The sequence below is a fragment of the Pseudopipra pipra genome, chromosome 19 (assembly GCF_036250125.1).
Source record: "Pseudopipra pipra isolate bDixPip1 chromosome 19, bDixPip1.hap1, whole genome shotgun sequence".
Taxonomy (NCBI): Eukaryota; Metazoa; Chordata; class Aves; order Passeriformes; family Pipridae; genus Pseudopipra; species Pseudopipra pipra.
The window spans coordinates 3,939,161-3,959,675 of NC_087567.1; the positions used below are offsets into that span (position 1 = coordinate 3,939,161).

Sequence of the window (20,515 nt, forward strand, 5' to 3'; positions counted from 1 at the left end):
GTGTCCCACTGTCCCCAAATCCCACTGTGCTTGTGTCCCCATGTCCTGTTGTGCCCGTGTCCTGCAGTCCCCATGTCCCACTGTGTCTGTGTCCCCATATCCACCTGTCTCCCCCTCCTATTGTCCCCATGTCACTCTGTCCCACTGCACCCGTGTCCCCACATCCCCATGCCTCAGTGTTCCCAGGTCCCCATCCCTCAGTGTTCCCAGGTCCCACTGTCCCTGTGTCCCCCACGCCCACATGTCCCTGTCTTCCCTGTCCTGCTGTCTCCACATCCCCATGTCCTGTGTTCCCCATGTCCCCCCATCCCCACATCCCATGTCCCCTTTTCCTGTGTCCTGCTGTCTCCACATCCTGTGTCCCCAGGTCCTGTGTCCTTATCCCATGTCCCCATCCTCACATCCCCATGTCCCCCTGTCCCCACATCCCATGTCCCCCGTCCCCATCCTGTGTTCCCCCTGTCCCCACATTCCATGTCCCCCATGTCCCCCTGTCCACACGTGCCTGTCCCGTGTCCCCCTGTCCCCACATCCCATGTCCCCCTTTCTTGTGTCCTGCTGTCCCTACATCCTGTGTCCCCAGGTCCCTGTGTCCCTGTCCCATGTCCCCATCCTCACATCCCCCTGTCCCATGTCCCCCTATCCCCACATCCCCATGTTCCATGTCCCCCCATCCCCACATCCCATGTCTCCGTCCCCCTGTCCCGTGTCCCCTGTCCCCCTGTCCCTATGTCCCCTGTCCCCATGTCCCATGTCTCTGTCCCCATGTCCCCCTGTCCCCCTGTCTCTGTCCCCACGTCCCCCTGTCCCCACGTTCCATGTCCCCCTGTCCCCGCAGGGCACCGGCAAAGCCGTGCGAGCAGCTCCCCCTGGCGCGCACGGGCTGCACTGCAGGGCCGGGGCTTTTACTGCTTTGGAGACTCGGAAAAGGGAAGGAAATCCAAATCCATCGTAACCTGAGCTGAATATGCGGGAGTGGGGGCCGGGATAGATACCGAAACAAGGGATACACGTGTGCTATCCCAGTTCACGGTCTCTGTAGTTTATTTCCATGTGCATCACAACCCACACCCTCTCCACGGATGCAGCAGGAGAGAGGAGGTACACGAGCTCATTATTCAAATTTATAAACCCCCCTGGTGGTTTAAATAATTATTTTATTCAGTATTTCTGGAGTGATGCAAAAAAATGTCAGAACAACCACACGCCTGTCACAGATTGTCCCCAAGCCTGAATACCAACCATGTAAAACAGTGGGATCACAAAGTTCCCTTATCCCACACCTGTTCCTTTTGATGAGTTATTTGACAACAAAAAAAGCTAAGAAAACAGAACTTTTGCTTTCTGAATGAGAGATAATAAAGAAAGTTAATTCTAGCATTACTATTTCCCTTTACATAATTTAAGCACTATCAGTAATATCAGAGACCAATTCCCTATTTATAGTGCAAAACCTGCAAAAATCAGCAGCAACACCAAGGATCTCTGAAACCCTGTAGCCCAAACCAGCCCCTGAAGGCAATTTCTCCAGTATCCTGTTGACAGGGAAGATCTGCATCAGGTGTGACAGAAACACATTCCTCTATCAAGCAGAGGAAATCAATTCCCAACAACAAACACACTTGTTGGATCCAATTCAAGCACCAGTAACATCCCACAGACAGCTGGCAACCTCCAGCCCTCCCAACCCTGTCACAGCAGACTAAGGAACAGCAGGAGAAATGGGAGCCAGGCTTTTCCTTTCTGCCAGGGAGCACAAAAGAGACTTACTTGGACACCAGCACAGCAGCTGCATCCCGAGCCTTGTCACTGACAACCAGGTAACACTAAAGGGAGAAGAAAACTGACTGTAAAAGAATTCCCACGTGGAGATTTAACACCAACAACAGTGTACACAATACACTACTGGATACTTATGATTACAAGTAGTATGATGATTACACACATTATGTCATTACTGTGATTACAAACTGAGCTTAAGGTAGTAAAAAATCAATTTTCCCATCTAACAAACTGTATCTGAGGCAGAGTCTCCCCTTCTGGTGCCTTTTAAAGCATGTTTATTACCTTTACTGAAGCCTTAACTCACAGGCATATTGGCCTACAAGCAAAAGCCTGCAAGTGCCAGCAGTGTGAGCTGTTGGGGTACCTGTAGGAGGGGGACTTGTCTATTTTTATCTCAAAGGGATGACAGGTCACCACCTGAGCTGACACCCAGTGAAACTTTGTTGAAAAACCTTCAGGCAGTCACAGCTTCCAAAGTTAATCATTCTGATCAAACACCGATTTCCTCTAAAAGTCCTCGATTTTGGCTTTCAGCAAAAGCTCACTGGCACTTTCAAACACTGAAAGCCACTAACATACTCAAAGGCAGGCATTCATATGTAATAAGTTAGTTTATTCCATCAGAGAAAACAAGTAACAGTCTCACCTGTCACTAAAGCAGCAAACAACAGACTGAAGATTCCAAACGTACGGAGACATTCTTTGCAGATTAGACACAAAACCATGGACATATATTCTATATATTCTTAAGTAATATCATTTTCAGAATATTATTTATTAAATATCAAAATGTGAAGCCCAGTATCAGAGGTTTGAAAGTATTACAAGAGGCATTTTCCTTACTTTAGCTACTTCCAGGATGCGATCCATGGTCGGCTGCCGAGCCTTCCCTCCCTCTGAAACAAGGTTTCCATCAAAACGGGCCAGATCAAAAGGAATCAGGCAGATCATGGACAGCCACAGCAAGAGCATGTAACGAGTCTCCCAGGTCTGGAAAGGAATGGTAAAACAAAGTAATTACTCCATTTTCTGGAATGTATTCCAAGCAAGTCTCGGGAGCACAAACTACCCACTGCTTCCAAGGAACTTTCAAAGATGATGAAGAGAAAACTCCAAACATGAGTGTCCTGAAACTCCAAAGGAGACAGAACTACAAGTGATCCCAAACAGCAGAACTGTAACAAAATTAATGGACTCCCCTCCCCAAACCTGAAACCTAGGAAGGTTTGTCTCCTTCTCCATGGAAAACTGCACGTTTCCATTTTCCTGTTCCTCCTTCCCTCAGCCTGTCTGTGCCTCCGGTCACAGATATAACAGAAATATGTTTTTCTTCCTAATTTCTTATTTATTGCTGTCATGGGTTTACTGAAACGACTTCAGATGAGCTTTGAGAGACAGACAGACAAGAAGGAACTTTTTCCAAGCTTTAAAGCTGTACAGCTACAGCAGCAAAGTGTCAGAACTGATGGTGTTTATTAAAAAAATACTTTAATTTAGAGCAGCAATGCAATTATTGTCTTCAAATCCATGATTTTTGTTACTTATAACAGACCATGATCTATCTTAAAACTCATCTATCTTAATAAGCCCTCTGGAATTCTGATTTTTCCTTATTCAAAAATGCAAGAATATGAAATACAGCATCTTGGAATCAGACTCAATGATCCTTATGAGTCACTTCTAACTCAAGACATTCTATGACCTCAATCCATGAAATCCATTAAAAATTCTTTGCTTAATTATTTTTTAGAATCAGGATTCTTGCCCAGAACATTCCCAGCCAAATAAAACTTTCAAATCAGAACACATAATGAAGTGGTGTCACTTTGTTTTTCAAACTACAAACAGGTAGAAAGAAAAGATCTGAAATTCTGTGTTATTTTTCTACACTCAGGAATATATTGTAAAAAAGGCAGATTCAGGCCTTGTGCTACAATTGTGACATTTTTTCCAATCTTCACCTCCCCCCTTTCAAAGGAAAACAAAAAAAAAACCCAAACCAACCCCCCAAAGATCTGAAGACACGTATTGAGGGCCTGAGGATGAATGTTTTATGAAATCAAACAAAATTAATCTTTGTTTCCTTACCAGCACAGAAGTTCTACCAACTTTGACAAAACCCAAAGGTTTACAAACCAGCCTACTTACATCAAGAAATAAGAAAAAAAAACACAGAAAACTTAAAACCTCTGTTTCCTGTGATTTTACTGTGATGACTTCAAGCTAAATTACCAGGACTGTTAATGATGTGCACAGCAGGAAGAGGATTTTTCAGTTACTCCTTTTGGAGGTTCAACATCTCTCACTGCCCTTCTCATTACTGTTGTTTCCATCAATCTGTTCCCTTCTATGAGTGGTGACAGGTTTTACCCAACCTCCACTGCTTCTGAATCCTTGGAACAAACCCCATGGAAGAAAGCCAAGACCTCTCCTTCAGGAAGGCATTTCTCCTCTGACAAGGTGATGGTTTCACACTAAATCCATGTGCTCAGTTAACACCTGACAGGGTCTATCACTGCTTTATACACTTTTTTCCAGGTTTTTTCTCACCTGGAGCCATAAAAAGCACAGCAAGTCCCTCACCTCGGAATCCCTGGGGTTCTGCTCCGCGAGCATGTCCAGAACAGGCTGCAGGTCCCGGACTTCGTGAGGAAACAGGGGGAGGAAACGTTTGTACCCCCTCACCTGCAACAGAAAGTTCCAGAATTCAGTGACCCAACCAGCATCTTCACCTACTGGGAGAAAGGAAAGACTCCCTGAGGAATTTCTTGGTTAGGATCCTCGTGTCATAAAAAGAGTAAGGGCACGACTTAAGGTCTTAAACACCTTGAGATGTCTGTGTTTTTACAAACTTATTAAGAATTTATGAAATCCTAATTCTTCAACTTTAAAACAAGGGGGCTCTGGAGATTGTCTCGTCCAACCCTCCTAAAGCAGGGTCACCCAGGGCAGAGTGCCCAGGACCACGTGTGTGGGGTGCCCAGTACCTCAGGGATGGAGACCCCACCACCTCTCTGAGCCACCTATCCCAGTGCTCAGCCCTCACAGTCCAGAACTCTTTCCTTGTGCACGGATGGAAGTTCCACAATCCATCTAATTCTTTGTCATATTTTACTCTTCAACATTATGACTCTTGTCTGATCACTCAGTATCTCAATGCCTGCAATATTTTTTACATTCAGACCTTGATGTTTACAATTCTGGATCATTAAAAAAAAAGAGCTATCACAAACATGGTGAAAAATGAGAAAAAAGAGAGCTTATGTTTCACAGTCAAGCTTGAAATATTTTATCACATTACTCAGACATTTATTTATTTTACTATTTTTGAAAATAACAAACAGAATATTGGTAACTTACACATTTCAGTTACAGGATGTTGAATTTGGGATTCTTTACCTTTGTGATGATGTAAAGAAATTTAAAAGCCAGGTGAACTAGAGGGGGAGGAGAGCCTTTGTCCCGTGCTATATCCAACAAGGAATTCATCATCCCCTCTATGAAAGGAGAGGAAAAACAGTGAGACTACATGCAGTTCACTTACAGTTTTTCATACTTCTAATAGTAAAGAAGGAGTTAGTAAATAATAATTACTTATAATGTAAGTAATACAGCCACATCAATCTTGTAATACAAACGTGGATCTTACAGTTTAACAGATTTTCAAGTAAATACACAAAAATTATCTAAAGATGACATTCCTACCTAAGTGGTGGTCCAAAAGGTGAGGCTGCTCCTGGTACTTGTCCATTATACCTGAAAAATGAAAAAGACATCTGTAATAAACTATGCAAATGACAGGCTTTGAGAGGCATTAACTGTGAAATACCCCCTGACTCTGGACAGCTTTAGCTTAAGATTCCTGTATCCTTGGGCTGCCATCACCTGTAAGTGAGGTGGAAAAGTCAGACAACTATAGTTAGAAAGCAGTGCTCCCTGGACACCCTGGGTGTCACCCCAAGGCTGCCATTCCCAAGCCTGGAATGTATCTAAAGCTGCAGTTCCACTCCAAAGGATCTGCACTCACAGAGGGCACAGGCACAGCAAAATTCTCACCTCTTTCTTGGGAGCTCCCTGACTACAGCAGACAAACACCCACACAGCAGCACTGTGCAAGTGAGGGTCCTCTTCACAACCCGGAGAGTTACATTTTTATTTTGAAATGCAGGGAATTATTCAGCAAAGAACAAAGAATCCTTGACAAATTTTAACCTGGACAAACACAAACTGCAGCTACTCCCATCTGTGCCCATCAAAACTATTCACATCCCTGAATATTCACTTACTCTGTCACTGCTCACTCGCTCTCTTTTGGTCTCTTCCTTTTGGGTACTGACTCGAGGAAGGACAAATTGAAATGGAATATTGAAAAAAAAACTAGGAACAACTTGCCAGGGTTTTTAGACACAAAAGCTTTTCAATTTAAACCCAGAATCAACAAAAATCAGCTACAGAAATGAGAACTGGATTCCAGGAGAAATCATCAAGCGATCCAACGTTGCGCTGGAGATGTCCTGGGATATTTTATCTATTTGGTCAGAAAACAGCTTTTCAATTAGAAAACTAAAACCTCCTTAACCTCTCCTTTCCCTGCATTTGTTTCCCTCTCAAACCATTTTGCTCTCTGTCCTTTTTCTCTGGCTGACACATCAACACTTACACTCAAGGTGTGACTCAACTCCAACAGTGCTGCACTTGACCAGTGGATGACACTGCACAACCACTTTCAAGGCACCTTCCAGCAGTATCCCTGTGCAATTCCACTGGGATACCACAATGCCATCAAGAGGGAAGCCTGAGCTCCTCATCCTCACTAACCTCCCACTGTAATAATGATGCCTTAAGCTGTGTACAAACAGCAGAACTGGTGGACACAAATTCCACCAACGCCCAAAGCAGCAGCTTTCCAGCAGAAGTGGAATTTAACAGCAAATTCTTTTCCCAGATCCCAGCCTGGTAATGTAAATAAACCCCTAAATATAAAAGCTGAAGAGAATAAAGCTAAAACAGTTCTTCTAATGCTATTATTTCAGAAGAGATCTTTCCTCATTTACCTACAAAACTGTGGTTGCAGACTAAACTGTTTCCCAAATTTCTGTTTCTAATGGCTCACCAAAAATTGAGCGCCCAGAGTTTTTGTGAACCTGCATTAAATCCATCTGGAATGGATGATCACTGTGCTCCCTGCACACAGATTAAAGGTATTCCCTAAATTTCAGCACTCCAGCCCACACAATGACCACAATCTTAACAGATTTGGGACATTTTGCCCAGGAAGGATCAAATGACACCTGAGGACACTGAATATTATAACCCAACACTGAACCACCTGCACAGTACCTGCCAGTTTTAAGTCTATTGAGCCTGTATTTACTGAGCAATGACAGGCAGGCAGAAAGCTCACAAATTCAATTTAAATACCCAGAGACAGCACACGTGATGTGACACAGAGAGAGGCACAGTAGGGTGATCTGCTGGGGGAGATGATGCCTCTCAGACACTGAGATTTTTGCAGCAATGGCTTTTTCTACCCCACTGAAACCTGACATTTCACCTGTGACACTGAATGATCAAAGAATGTGAGTGTTCTGGGTACTGCTCTCTGAACAGCTACATGTTCATCACTGGCCTCCTCAGATGGAACAGTCAATTCAGTCAGTCAAATACAACGCTAGTAAGGAACTTCTGCAGGCTCAAATCTCTAAATTTGCAGTTTCTGCTTTATTGTTTGCTTACCTGGTTTCTTTCTGTCAAAAACACAGCTACTGGATCAACATTTTGACTGTAAGTTTTTGCAATTTCACCACTCTCTGCAGAAGCATTTGCAAAATGCGAGTCTGCGAGAGTCAGTTTGTAAATTCATGAAGTGCTGAATTAACTTTCACAAATCACCTGGTCAGAATATTGACCCAACACACAGATGTGCCTTGTAACGGGCTGATTACCCAGGACACCTCTGCAGGCACCTAATTACAGCCCTCCCAGGTTCAGCTGAGGTCTGGGGACAGAACAGCTTTCATCAGGTGGCACAAAAATCAGATCCAAGTTACCTCCACTCAGAAAAAAATACATGATCTGTATGGATTCAAAACCCTTCACGTTTCCTATGAAACAGAAGAGCAAAAATATTAAATTGCCACTTTAAAGCGCAAAATGTGAATGTTTTGACAAGTAATTAGCTACAGAAAGTATTTTATTTGATAGACATATAAACTTTAACTGAATTACAGCCTGCATTTGAATAGGAAACTGGAGGCAAAATAGGAGTTGGAATTCTGATTTCTGAGATCTAAGACCAGGATTTTTAATTATAGTGGCTAAATACCAGGTAATAAAGGATGGGAAACAAAACGAGCAAAAAAACACAAACCTGAACCACCTGTTGATAAATTTCCAGCATTATCAATGACCTAAAAATTAAGAGTTTTGGCGCCTTTTTGGTTATCAGCAATAACAAAATAATACATAATAGAAGATTTTACACAACAAAATGTTGGTGTTTAGCAAGAGCACGCTCTGTGGATGCCGTGCTTACCCACGAACCGCTCCACGGCCATCTCCCGGGTCACCAGCTCCCCGAAGACGCCCCTGAGGTTCGCGATGAGCTCGGCGACCTCCCGGCTCTCGGTGAAGCTCTCCAGGAAACTCCTCTCGCTGACGGCCCCGGGCTCCCGCTCCTCGCCTTCCTCCGGCCCCGGCCCCGGCCCCGCTCCGTCCATCCCGTCCCGGTGCAGTGACACGGGGCAGGCGGGTCCCGGTGCGGTGACACGGGGCAGGGCAGGTCGGTGCCGCCGCCCCGCACTCCCCGCCCGGCCGCACCACGCGGTCCCTCCCGCGGCCCCGCCCGGTCCTGCCGCCTTCCCCCGCCGTCCGCCCCGCGGGGCTCCGGGCACAGCCCCGCGGAGGGTGAGCGCTGCCCGGACCTCCCGCCGGTCCCGGGGCGATGGCCGGGACAATCAATGGCCGGGACAAACACCCGGGGCCGCGCCGGGCCCGCCCCGCGCCGCCGCTGCTCCCGCCTCCTACGGGCGCCGGCAGGGAACAAGGGAGGCGGATCCGCGGAGCGAGGGGCGGGGGAGCTGCGGGGACACACCCACCCTGGGGACAGGGACACACCCACCCTGGGGACAGGGACACACCCACCATGGGGACAGGGACACACCCACCGTGGGGACAGGGACACACCCACCGTGGGGACAGGGACACACCCACCACGGGGACAGGGACACACCCACCACGGGGACAGGGACACACCCACCGTGGGGACAGGGACACCCACCGTGGGGACAGGGACACACCCACCGTGGGGACAGGGACACACCCACTATGGGGACAGGGACACACCCACCATGGGGACAGAGACACACCCACCGTGGGGACAGGGACACCCACCGTGGGGACAGGGACACCCACCGTGGGGACAGGGACACACCCACCATGGGGACAGGGACACCCACCCTGGGGACAGGGACACACCCACCATGGGGACAGGGACACCCACCCTGGGGACAGGGACACCCACCCTGGGGACAGGGACACACCCACCATGGGGACAGGGACACACCCACCCTGGGGACAGGGACACCCAGCCTGGGAGCAGGGACACCGAGCAGACACCCACCCTGGGGGTGGGGACACTCACGATGGGGACAGGGACACCCACCCTGAGGACAGGGACACACTCACCTTGGGGACAGGGACACACTCACCATGGGGACAGCGACACCCACCCTGGGGACAGGGAAACGCCCACCCTGAAGACAGGGACACACCCACCTTGGGGACAGGGACAAACTCACCGTGGAGACAGGGACACCTGGCCTGGGGACAGGAACACTGAGCAGAGACACCCACCCTGGGGACACACCCAGCAGGTACAGGGACACCCAGCCTGGAGACACCAACCCTGGGACACCCATGAGGATGGGGACAGAGACATCCACGTTGTGGACACTCACCCTGGGGACATCCAGGCTGGGGACATCCCCCCTACTGGGGACAGGGACACCCACCCTGGGGACACCCACCTTAGGGACACTCAGCCTGGGAGCACTCACCAGGGACAGGGACACCCAACTATGGGGGCCTGGGGATGGCGGCAAGGATGGGCACGTGGGAATGGGCTCCCAGGCATGGGGACACTCAGGGAAGGGGACCCAGGGGTGGGGACAAGGATAGGGACCCCTGGGGAAGGGAACAGGGATGGGGACTGCAAGGGGAAGGATCTGGGATGGGGACATGGGTTGCACAAGGAGCGGGCGAGGCATCTGGATGGTGCTGTTATTTATCCATGGCCTCCATTCCTCACCCAACCCACACCAAGACACTGCATACAACATTAACCTGGTTAACAACCTAAACCTCCCAAAATTCTGGAAACATTTGAACCCTGAAAGCTACAACTACAGCTCCACTGACTGTACAGGGAATGCAGGGAGGCACTCCAGCCTGGCCAGGATGTCGGGAAGGCAGCTGCCCTTTCCTGGTATCCAGCAGCTCCATCCACACCCAAATACCTTATCTTCAGGCTCAAATTCGTTGAAACAAACCACAGGCACCAGACACAGGTACACCAAACACCTGGTTTCTGCAAGGCAAGTGTTTTATTTGAGAGGAGTTTAAGTTCACAGCAGTGTAATACAGGTGGGTTTGTTCACATCCATAAACACCAGTGCACATGCACTCTGCTCTTTCCCAAACCTGGATCTTCCAGCCATCAGCCACAATTCCAGCTGTGTCCTAACTCTACTATTCCACTTTTCCACTGTTCCAGTTCTATTAGGTTTTATAACCAGCTGTGACAGATTCCCCTGATTCGAAGGAAGTAACAATTTTTCCCTATTTGTACCCTATTTACAGAGAGCAAAGTGCATTGTTTTAAACTGTACCAATTACAACATCGAACTTTAAACTTTATGAAATCTTTATAGCACAACCATTTGAAGTGCAAAAAAGTCTAAACATATTCTAGCATTTTGAATATTATATTTTAGTACTTGTCACGACAACAGTCAGAAGCCTAAACAGTGAGGTCACTCTTAGCCAAATCTTCTAATTCACATCAATATTTGTGGAACTGCACTTACTTTTACTTTCTTTACCACTTTCTCCCATTAAAACCCCACAGATTCACTAATGTACTCGAGCTCACATCGTGACCAGTGTCTTTGCTGAACAGTTTTCTCCCCAAATTCTCACTGCCCATGTTTTCTGTAAAAATAAAGCAGTGAGGGACAATAAAACCCTTACAAAGCCAGTGGATTTGACACTGTTCCTTCCATAACCCAGCAGGGGCACAACAGACCAGCTTTGCCCACTGCACCTCATCTTCTAAAACTGAAAATACATCAAGCACTGACCAACCCAGCAGCCACAGGTGCTTCTTGTCACCAAAATATGGAGCTTCCCTCCCACATTTTGCTGTCTTTTTACAAAGTTATTTAAATATGTTACTATTGTAGTACAACACACTGAAACATCACACTAAACCTATGAAATGTTATCAAACTCGGGTGGTAACAACCCATTTCTGATCATACAGTTAATTACCAAGGAACTAGACGTCCTTTTTTAGGAAATACCACTGGAATTTCAGTTCTCACAGCAAGAGAAAAACAAAAAGCCTGAGAGTAAATTACATTAAATTAAATATTAGAAATATTATTAATTACATACGTTTGCAAGTGCAGCCAAAGGGCCTCATCTGCTCCTTAAATCAAAAAGAGAATGTTTTCATCTTCAGATTCACAGGATCTGACTGGAACTTTGGATTAGGACATTTGTCATGGGAAAGGAAAGGAAAAGGGAAGACTATAGAAATATTCATGGGAAAAGGGACAGGAACACAGACAGAAAAGTAAACAGAACAGTAAGGAACTCGTTGTTATTTCCAGCACCACAGTCCCACAACTGCAGCTCTCCATAACAAACTGCTGATGGAGCAGCAGGAGTGGGAAGATGCTGCTGTGGAACAACTGTGGGAAAACAGCAGCTGTGAGGTGAGACAGCAGAGTCAGGCTGACTGTCCTGCTGCTTTTACAACCCAGTGGGGCCTCCACAAACATTACAGCCCTTTCCTTCAGCAGGGGAGGAATCTGTGCTGGGAAACTAGTGCCCAAGTTAAAAATTACACAATTGCTCTTAATTAGTGAGGCTCAGAAGTGCATTAAGCCTATTCCATGTCAGGTGTTTCACCACCAATTCCGAGTTTGTGGTACTTTGGATGAGCAGGGGCTGCCCATTCCTAAGAGAATACGTTGGAATTTCTCAAACCTACCTGGTTACTTCAGGAGTTTTCTCATCATGTTTAGGGTAGAGCCCCTGTACCCCGTCCCGAAATGGTTCCAGTGGTTTATGTAGTTAAAGAGCTGATACAGCTTGTTTCGTTTGTCAAATCCTGGAGCTTTGGGTATTTTGCTGTGATAGGCAGAGAAGAAAGAGCTGCTGAAGCCCCCGAACATCCCGGCAATGGCCAGTTCGAACTCCGAGTGGCCGTAGAAGGAGGCGGGGTCAAAGATAATGGGCCCGGACTCGTCCTCAGCCACATTCCCGGCCCACAGGTCCCCGTGCAGGAGAGAGGGAACGATTTCCACATCACAGAACATTTCGGGAATCTTTGGCTGAAAAAGGACAAGCAGGCAACAATTAAAGCGTTATGAAGAAAATATTACATAAAATAAAGTACTGTAGGACATGAGAGTCTGAGCTGGCCAAGTGCTGCCCCCATGGAGTGCCTGGGAAGTTGATGGCTACAAGCACAAACCTGGACTGCCAGTAATAAATATTCTGGATTTGTTCTTGACAGAGCTTAGCAAAGCATTTATCACAGTCTAGGATCAACACCTAATACTAATGTATTATTTCTACACGTGGATAGTGTTGGCTGTCAGAGAAATATAAAATGAATGTCGTTTAAATTAAAACATTTCAGTGGCAAAAATGGCAGCAGTGAAACATCTACACCACTGAAGCAGAATTAAAGAATAAATTTGTGAGGTGGAGCTTGCAGAGGAACACATCCCTGGTGTTCCCTGAGGGTAGAGTGTGGCCTGACCCAGCCTGGCTGTGAACCTGGACCATGTAAAAAAAACCTGTCCAGGCAGAACAATCTCACTCAGTTTGTAACATCAAGCTCTTAGATAGGATTTACCATCTTATCATTATCAGAATTAAATGTCAGTGCTGAATTACAGGTTTATTTTCACTATCTATAGAAAATGAAAGAGCAACAGGAATCCTGTTCAGCTGACAGTGTTGTTGGACTCACTGTCCACTCACCACTGCTCATCCTAAGCAAGGTAATTCTCTTATAAAACACCTTTACAAACCCACTGATGCACATTTTCTGACGTTCTAAACAACAGATTTAAGACATGGTTCATACTTTCAGCTGTGACCAAAGTTCTCTGGCTTCTCTGTCTCCATAATCCCTCTCAATCATATCCAGCTGAGCCTGGAGTCGGTGACGGATGAAGAAGGATGGCCAGTCACTGTGCCACTCATTCACCTGGAAAATCCAGCACAGAGCTTTGTGACACACAATTTTAATACATGTGCAGTCAGAGTTGATAATAGCCAGAGATCCATGTTTGATGATCACACAATGGCCTGGACCGTGTCAGTGTGACCAACACACAGTGTCCTGAGGTGCTTTGTTGGTTGTTCTTTTGGGAATTCTGCTTTCTCCCTCACTTAGGTGGGGCTCTCTTTACATGAGACAGAAGTTGAGGTTCTGGCTATTTTCATTCAGTCCCATTTTCTTAAGGTATTTGGTGATTTATGGTAAGATCACGCCTGTTGTTCCATATCATGTTTCAAACCTTTCCGGAAATGCAGAAATATTTGTTCATTTTTACCAGGTAACTCGTTTCTATTTTGGTGAAAAGTTGTATTTAGCAAAGAGTTTGAGATATTGAAAGTTCAATCAGTTAAATCATGGAATGAAATCCTGGCATGTGCAGAGCCAGAAAATGGTGGAATTATCTCTGAGAGCCCTTTCCATGTCTGATGTGACGTGTTACATGATGAGGCTCTCCTAAAGCAGTGGGGTTTGCCATTTGAGATCCATATAGTAGGGGGTGAATAAAAACAAAACCAAGACATGGTGTGGGAAGGGATACTGATTTGATTAAGTATCACCAAGCTGAAGAGCCACCCCATCCTTTCAAACTCTCACTCAATCCACCATGTGCTGGGCACATGCTCTGTACCAAGGCACGTGTGTTGGACAGTCCTTGTGTTCCCCTGGGCAGGATGGAACAGGGAAAGCAAAGCTGGAGGCCAATGGAACAAGGAGTTTCCAGACCTATCCAAGTGCCTGGTGGCTTTCCCAGCCATGGAATGTACCATACCTGTGGTATGTAACCACAGCAGGTGGCTGTGTGGAACCCAAACTTAGCCACATACTGGGACTCACAGTGACCGGCTCCTTTTCCTACAAAATAAAATAAATATTAGGAGCTCTTCCATGGTAAAGTTTGCAAACACAGACCTTAATTTCAGGGAATAGGCGGACAAAATAACTTTAAGCAGGACAGGAGGGACACAGCTCACAAAACTGTTCCATTATTGACTTTAATTATCATTAAAATTATAATGCAACACTGCACCACAGCCAAAGGAATTGCTCCCTTTTTGGTTTAGTACATGACATCAATACTCTACCAATTGTGCTTCCCTCACTCCTCAGCTTCTCTCCAAGTTTCTGGTTATAAAGATGAAGCTCTGCTATCTGCTCTCCCAACTTTGAGGAATATCTGTAGGATCAAGAAAAGCAAAATTAAACTGGACAAGTAACAGGGGAAAAAGACCTCTCAATTAAATATGAACAAGGGTATTTTTGGCAAACATAGAACCTTAACCAACTTCACAAGCACATAACAGGCAAGTGACTTAACAACAGCTCTGAAGACACAGGCTGTAACAGGTAATAAAATGGGCATAAGTCAGTGTTCTTGCAAGAAAGGTAAATAGAGCACAAGGTGGTATAAACAGGAGCAGAGAGGGCAGGAGAATCAGGGGCTCTTCCTTATCAGTCTCACTATCAGCTGAGGACAGAACATGGTATCAGCTATTGGGCTTTATCCTTCCAGATCAGCTGAACAGCAGTGGGAATGGTAAATCTGGAAAGGAGCCAAAGGCAGGGACTGAGTCAAGGTTGCTTAATGCTGAAGACAGACAACTAAAAACCAGTTAAATATTCCACAGGTCCCTTAACACTAGCTGCAGGGATGCCAGCTAATTTCTTCTAATGCCCAGAATAGGGAGAAAATAATGGGTTTAAAATCACAGTCAGGAGGACTGAGGACAGACATTGGAAAATCCTTCCTAGGAACAGTGGGATGGATTGGAATGGACTATTTGAGGAGGCTGTGGAATTGCCAATATTGCCCCAATAAAAATATACAGGCTGGACAAACAGCTGCCAGAAGAGGCATGACAATGTTCCCATATGGGCCCAGGATGCATCAGTGAACTGCTGAAACCCTGTTTTCAAGAACATGTGACCCCTGAATTCCATGTTCAGGTTGGCTGACAGATGAAATGGAACTTCATGTCATCTTAACTTAATCATGACTTAAATCATACTGGAAGATTCTACTGAGAGAAAAGACCTGAGCAGCCTGGAGGGTTAAAGAAACCTGATGAGCTGGGAAAAGAAACTCCATGAAAAATCTCATGAGAGAAAAAAGGACCAAAATCATCTGTAACAAACACAGATGTCGACAGAGAGAAGCTCCACCTCTGAGAGATCAGAGCAACTCTGCTCATGAAGTTTTCTGACTGACTGCAAGATATACAAAAATATACCCCAAAACACAGTACAAAGAGATGTATGGACATACTTGCTGAGGTGCTTCATCTTCAGGTACTCCATGGCAAACATTGCTCCTCCTCCAGGCAGGTCAATCACTTTAATGGGCTGAGGAACTCTCACAGTCTTGGTTTTCTGGATTGCTTCCAAACTTGCCATTTCCCCTTCAAACATTGTTCTAGCCTGTCAAGGAATAAGAATATCCCTGGGCTAAACTATGGGTGTCTGCAATGAGTTACTCTGGAAAACAACAACCCCTTTACAGACTGAAAAGGAGTTAATTTCTCTTCATAAAAGGACAGAGCTGCAGCAAGGCTTCAGTCCACACAGGGAGACATGAGTGCCTTAATCCTAACTTCTTATTTTTCCTAAATCCATTCCAGAGTAGTAGGATATGTCACATTTCACCCTGATTTCCAGCTGCTTATGGAGACACCAAACTACTTGGATATAACAGCACCTCTGAGGATAATGCCCAAGACCTACTCCTCCAAGACCCCAAGTAGCCACTGCTAAATGAGGTAAAAGACTGAACCCTTAAACTGGTTTTCCTTTCCCCAAGGTCAGTGGCCACTGACGGAGATGACAGCACAAACACTCAGCCTGTGCTTTGTGTTTCTGAAGCAAAGCTGCTGTTCTTCACAGCAGTTTAGGATGGTTTTGATATTGATAATGCACATTTCTGATGCACTGCAGTGTTAGAAAAAGCAATTGAGTATCCATTTAGTAATAGAAAAGTCAAGAGTTTGGCCTGAAGAATTTTACTTCTAGAAATGCAAAAAGCAATGGGGACATTTGAAACCTCTGCAGCTTTAAAGATAATACATGAGTTTTAGCACTGGCCCCCGTTTGCTCCCTCCCACTATTGATCCTCTCAACTGGAACATGAAAAAGAGCACAGTGAATGCAAAGTCAGCTCTGGGCTTTTCCAAACTCCAAGTACCACAATGACAGCTTTGTGCGTGGCCTCCTTTTTGCAGGGATTGCCATGAGGGTGAGGGTTATCACGTCGCATTACACCTCATGTCACACTAACCAAACCTGCTGTGCTGATACCGGATATAAAACAGATCCAGCTTTTAAAAGATCACTGAAAGCTGGAAAAATTAAAAGTCAGCCTGAAAGTGCAAAACTCTGAATTGTTAACAATAAAAACCTCTCTACATGCAACCATAGGAGTAGTCAAAGATCTGCTGGCACTGACCTGAGGTTTGTGGTTGATTTTCACGAACACCCGCCCGCTGTCTGTCTCATACGCTTGGCCCTGGCTGATACATCCTCCCCCCGAGCTGCCCACGGCCTTCAGAATGTTGGTGTTCAGCTCTGCCTTCAGGATTTTCTCCATGGTCATTCCCGGGCTGCTGCAGCCGCTCTCCCGTTAAACCTGCTGCGAAACAGGATTAAAGGTCTGGGTCCTTCTGTCACCGTCACTCTGAGGCAGGAAGGGCCCACCCACCACGGGAAAAATAAAAGAGCGGCTAAAAAAATTTGCGAATCCAAGCAGAATGTTTCAAAACGCTTTCCTCGCCGTGGGCTTTTATGGCTATACACGAAAAGCAAAAATCTTTAGAAACGCTTGCAGGAATAAAGCGGAGAGGTTTATTCTAGGAGAGGTGGGTCCTGGGCCCTCTCAGCGGTGCTGGAGCTGCTGGTACTTGTAGTTTGGAGCCGCTCTAAAGCTCCGGGATCGCCCGTGGAAGGACCATTTTAGGCCAATCCACTAGAGGGAGGCTGAAGGCAACCTCAGGAATGGCCACGGGCTGGGGGGATGCGGTGCGAAATGCAGGGCTGCGCCTCAAAAGGATGTGATTAAACCGCGGGTCCGCCGGGCGGGGAGGGAGGAGGAGGAGGAGGATGAGCCGGGCGGGGACCCGGCGAGAGACACGATGGGGTCTGTCCCCGCTGGGGGGGGGGCTGTGCCCGCTGTCATGAGGGTCTGTCCCTGCTGTGAGGGAGGGCTGTCCCTGGTGTGAGGGGGGTCTGTCCCCACTATGATGGGGGGGCTGTCCCCGCTGTGAAGGGGGGTCTTTTCCCACTGTGAGGGGGTCTGTGCCGGCAGGGCTGGGAGGCAGCAGCTGCTCCGCACCCACCCGTGCGCAAGCTCCCAGCGGCCCTCCGGACTCGCAGCATCCAGAGCAGAATTTTATATATAGAGAGAAATATATCTATAATACCCAGACCATATTAAAAGTGCTTCTCAGGTTCTCAACTGCTAACCTAGCGCATCAGGAATTAGACCAACAGATGATAACATCTGCTTCTGCCGGTTCCTGCTGGTTTCTGTGGCTCCCTGGCAGTACCAAGGCACAAGAAGGGCTGGACTTTGCTGCACTGACTTTTCAGAAAGGAGGAGGAATTACCCAGGTGTAAAACCCCACGCAGGTGATTTCATGTGCCACATTAATTGTGGAGCTCAAGTTTAAGCAAAATGTTTTAATACACAGAATGTATCGATGAAGGTGATAGGATTTCTCCTCCTAAGCGTTTATTTTTCTGTTGTCCTCAGTGAGTAGAGGGAAATACTAATAAAAATGCTGTTCTAGTGAAGGATCATTAAAGAGCAAAGGTGTTCGTTGTGAAAGAGTAGAAAAGGAGATGTTTTTCTCCCTTTCTTTCACTGCCATGTTCATAACATCAGAATATTCGCCCTTTAAGTTCAAGGTTCATGTTTGTGGTATATTCTCTCACTTGATGTTTTTAAAGGGCAACACTGAAGAGCCTCATCCATACCAATGTATTCTGCCTGCAGAACATTGCAGACAGATTTAGAACTGAGCTAATGGATCTGGGAAAAGGGGATTTAAGTTACCTTTCCTTCCCATCCTCCTCTTTTCAATCTCTTGATCGTGTTTGCCTAGAATATTCTCGTTTCACTTTTTTTTTTCCCCTCATGCAAATCTATCATGTGTCATAGTAGAAAGCAAATTATCTTATCAAATTACCCGTTGCTTTAATTTACTGCCAGACTGGGACCAGTTAATTCACTGGAAGGCTTGACCTTGATTTATGGTGCTGATTCCTCAGAAAGAACTGGAGGGAGGGAGGGGAGTTCTCTGTGCCATTGCATATACCAGCAAGGTATAGAGCATATACCCAGCAAGGTTTTGTCCTATTACTGTATGTAATCAACTTGATAAAGGTTTAGGTGTGTTACTTAATACTTTGGGGAATTGTGGGTTAAATACTTATTTTTCTGTAGAAAACATATTAATTACATTTTATACCACTCCACAAGAAAGTTCCAGGAGAAAAATGCCAAAGACAGTGTGGTAAAAGGAACAAGATTTGAAGAACACTATTTAAAAATTAAATAAATGAATGTTTCTGGAAAACAAATCCTTTCTTTAGAATAACTCACACCAAGTGTTCCACGTGTGAAGGGATCGTGTGACTCCTTCTCCTCAGGAACAACAATCCTTTGGAGCAGCTTCATCCCGGTTTCCTATTGTTGTCTTCACTGCTGAGACACCACCAAGTTTCGTGTCTGTGATGTTCCTCCTGGACCACAGATCTGTGAGTGTGGGAAGTCCAGCCAGTAAAATGCCAAAGTGATGCCAGGACCTGGAGCAATTAATGCATCAGCACTTAGAGAGAAGTGCCATCAGAACAAGTGTGCTCACAGTTACGGCCTAAAGGGCAAAGCAGAGTGCAGCTGGAAGGAATTCCCGTGGGATCAACCCCTGGATGATCAGCAGGCTCCACCTGCTGGGCTGCCTGTGCTGGAATATTGAAACTACATCTCCAAACCGTAAGAACATGCCCAGAGCAGCTCCCAGGGGTTACACCTGAGTCGGAGACATCCAGACTTTGGGAGTGCTCTGGCTGTTTGCCTGATGTCTGGGAGCAGGATGGAATTCTGTCCCTTGCATGCTGCTACACGAGTTTATTTCTTCCAAATTATAATTTTGGCCTCCTCAATCACCAGGCAGTGGTTTGGGCCCTCTCTGTATGTGATGTGCAGGAAGAATTCCTGGCTGGAGGGAGCATTATGGATATGTGTGTCCCCAAGGGCAGAGTCTGTCCCTCCTGCCAGCCAGGATAAAGATGAGGTATAAAGGCTGGAGCAGCACTGCTCACTCCTGGTAACTCCTGCAGCAATCCCACATGGAGTAAGGAAAGCCTGGGGCTGCAGCTGGACAGGGGAATATTTAAAAAAAGCAAAGAGGGGCTTGTTGGTTCATACACCCAGTCTCTTGGCTGCCTGAGGAGACAAAGTCTTGTACAGATGCAGTGTCATTATTGTATTTTATATAGAGAAAAAATATAGAAAAAATACTGTCACAGCTTGTCAGTGCAGAGCTCCAGGGCTGAGAGCTGAGGTCAATTCCCAACAGAGCTGGTCACAAACTGAGATACAACGTCAGGCACTGCCGGGGAAGGCATAGAAGGAGCACAGGAAGGAGGGAACACAGCTGAGGGGTGGGGAATGGCTGGTGTTGGCGTGAAAACGCCCAGGCTGAGCTTCAGCTCATCCTACAGCCATGGAATAACTCAGATTGGAAGGGTCCTCCCCAGGCTACGGAGTCTTGCTTGGAGTAAAATTCCTCCTGAACTCCACCCGGGGTGCTCAGGGCCTCGGGTGCTGAGAACTTCCACGTTTCCGAGGCGTATTTGTGGCGTTGGTGGTTGGGTCTGGGGTTTGGTTGGGTCTGGGGTTTAGTTGGGTCTGAGTTTTTGTCAAGTCTGGGCATCCCAATTTCAGCGCGCTCCTACTGCAATTCTGCTTTCACTCGTTTGATGGGAGAGTTTTCTACCAAAGAGTCCTCCAAAGCTGGGAGGGGCCCGGGGGCTGCCCTAGGCCACCCATCCTCCCCTCTGGCCCAGCGGTCACTCCCGGTCACTCCGGTCAGTCCTGGTCACTCCCGGTCTGACCCCACCGCTCCCGCCGCCATTCCCGCGCCGCTCGACTGCTCTGCG

General features: G+C 46.6%; 2 protein-coding genes across 8 annotated transcripts in view; both read right to left on the reverse strand.

Annotated features, from left to right (window-relative positions):
• Positions 1 to 8,620, reverse strand: part of TBCD (tubulin folding cofactor D) — a 579,906-nt gene extending 571,286 nt beyond the window's left edge. For 5 of the 6 annotated variants that reach the window (XR_010435234.1, XR_010435233.1, XR_010435232.1 and 2 more), the window contains exons 1-6: positions 8,321 to 8,620; positions 5,491 to 5,541; positions 5,185 to 5,282; positions 4,369 to 4,470; positions 2,629 to 2,775; positions 1,771 to 1,826 (exon numbers count right to left, since the gene is read on the reverse strand). Coding sequence is in view for 1 of the 6 variants with exons in the window: in XM_064675682.1 (XP_064531752.1) it covers positions 1,771 to 1,826; positions 2,629 to 2,775; positions 4,369 to 4,470; positions 5,185 to 5,282; positions 5,491 to 5,541; positions 8,321 to 8,504 (638 nt within the window). In the remaining 5 variants the exon portion in view is untranslated. The remainder of the gene's footprint in view (positions 1 to 1,770; positions 1,827 to 2,628; positions 2,776 to 4,368; positions 4,471 to 5,184; positions 5,283 to 5,490; positions 5,542 to 8,320) is intronic. The other variant, XM_064675682.1, reaches the window with a different exon arrangement.
• A 1,433-nt stretch (positions 8,621 to 10,053) lies between these two features.
• FN3K (fructosamine 3 kinase) lies at positions 10,054 to 20,443 on the reverse strand. 2 transcript variants are annotated; one of them, XM_064675709.1, is made up of 7 exons: positions 16,803 to 17,531; positions 15,630 to 15,781; positions 14,449 to 14,540; positions 14,136 to 14,218; positions 13,169 to 13,291; positions 12,062 to 12,404; positions 10,054 to 10,372 (listed from the first exon to the last, which is right to left on the reverse strand). In XM_064675709.1, the coding sequence occupies exons 1-6, from the start codon at positions 16,947 to 16,949 to the stop codon at positions 12,066 to 12,068; spliced, it is 936 nt and encodes a 311-aa protein (XP_064531779.1). In that variant the 5' UTR covers positions 16,950 to 17,531; the 3' UTR covers positions 10,054 to 10,372; positions 12,062 to 12,065. The 2 variants fall into 2 exon arrangements, with proteins under 2 accessions (XP_064531779.1, XP_064531778.1); XM_064675708.1 differs by lacking the exon at positions 10,054 to 10,372 and adding an exon at positions 18,957 to 20,443 and having other exon boundaries at positions 10,379 to 12,404; positions 16,803 to 16,982.
• Between the last annotated feature and the right edge of the window lie 72 nt (positions 20,444 to 20,515).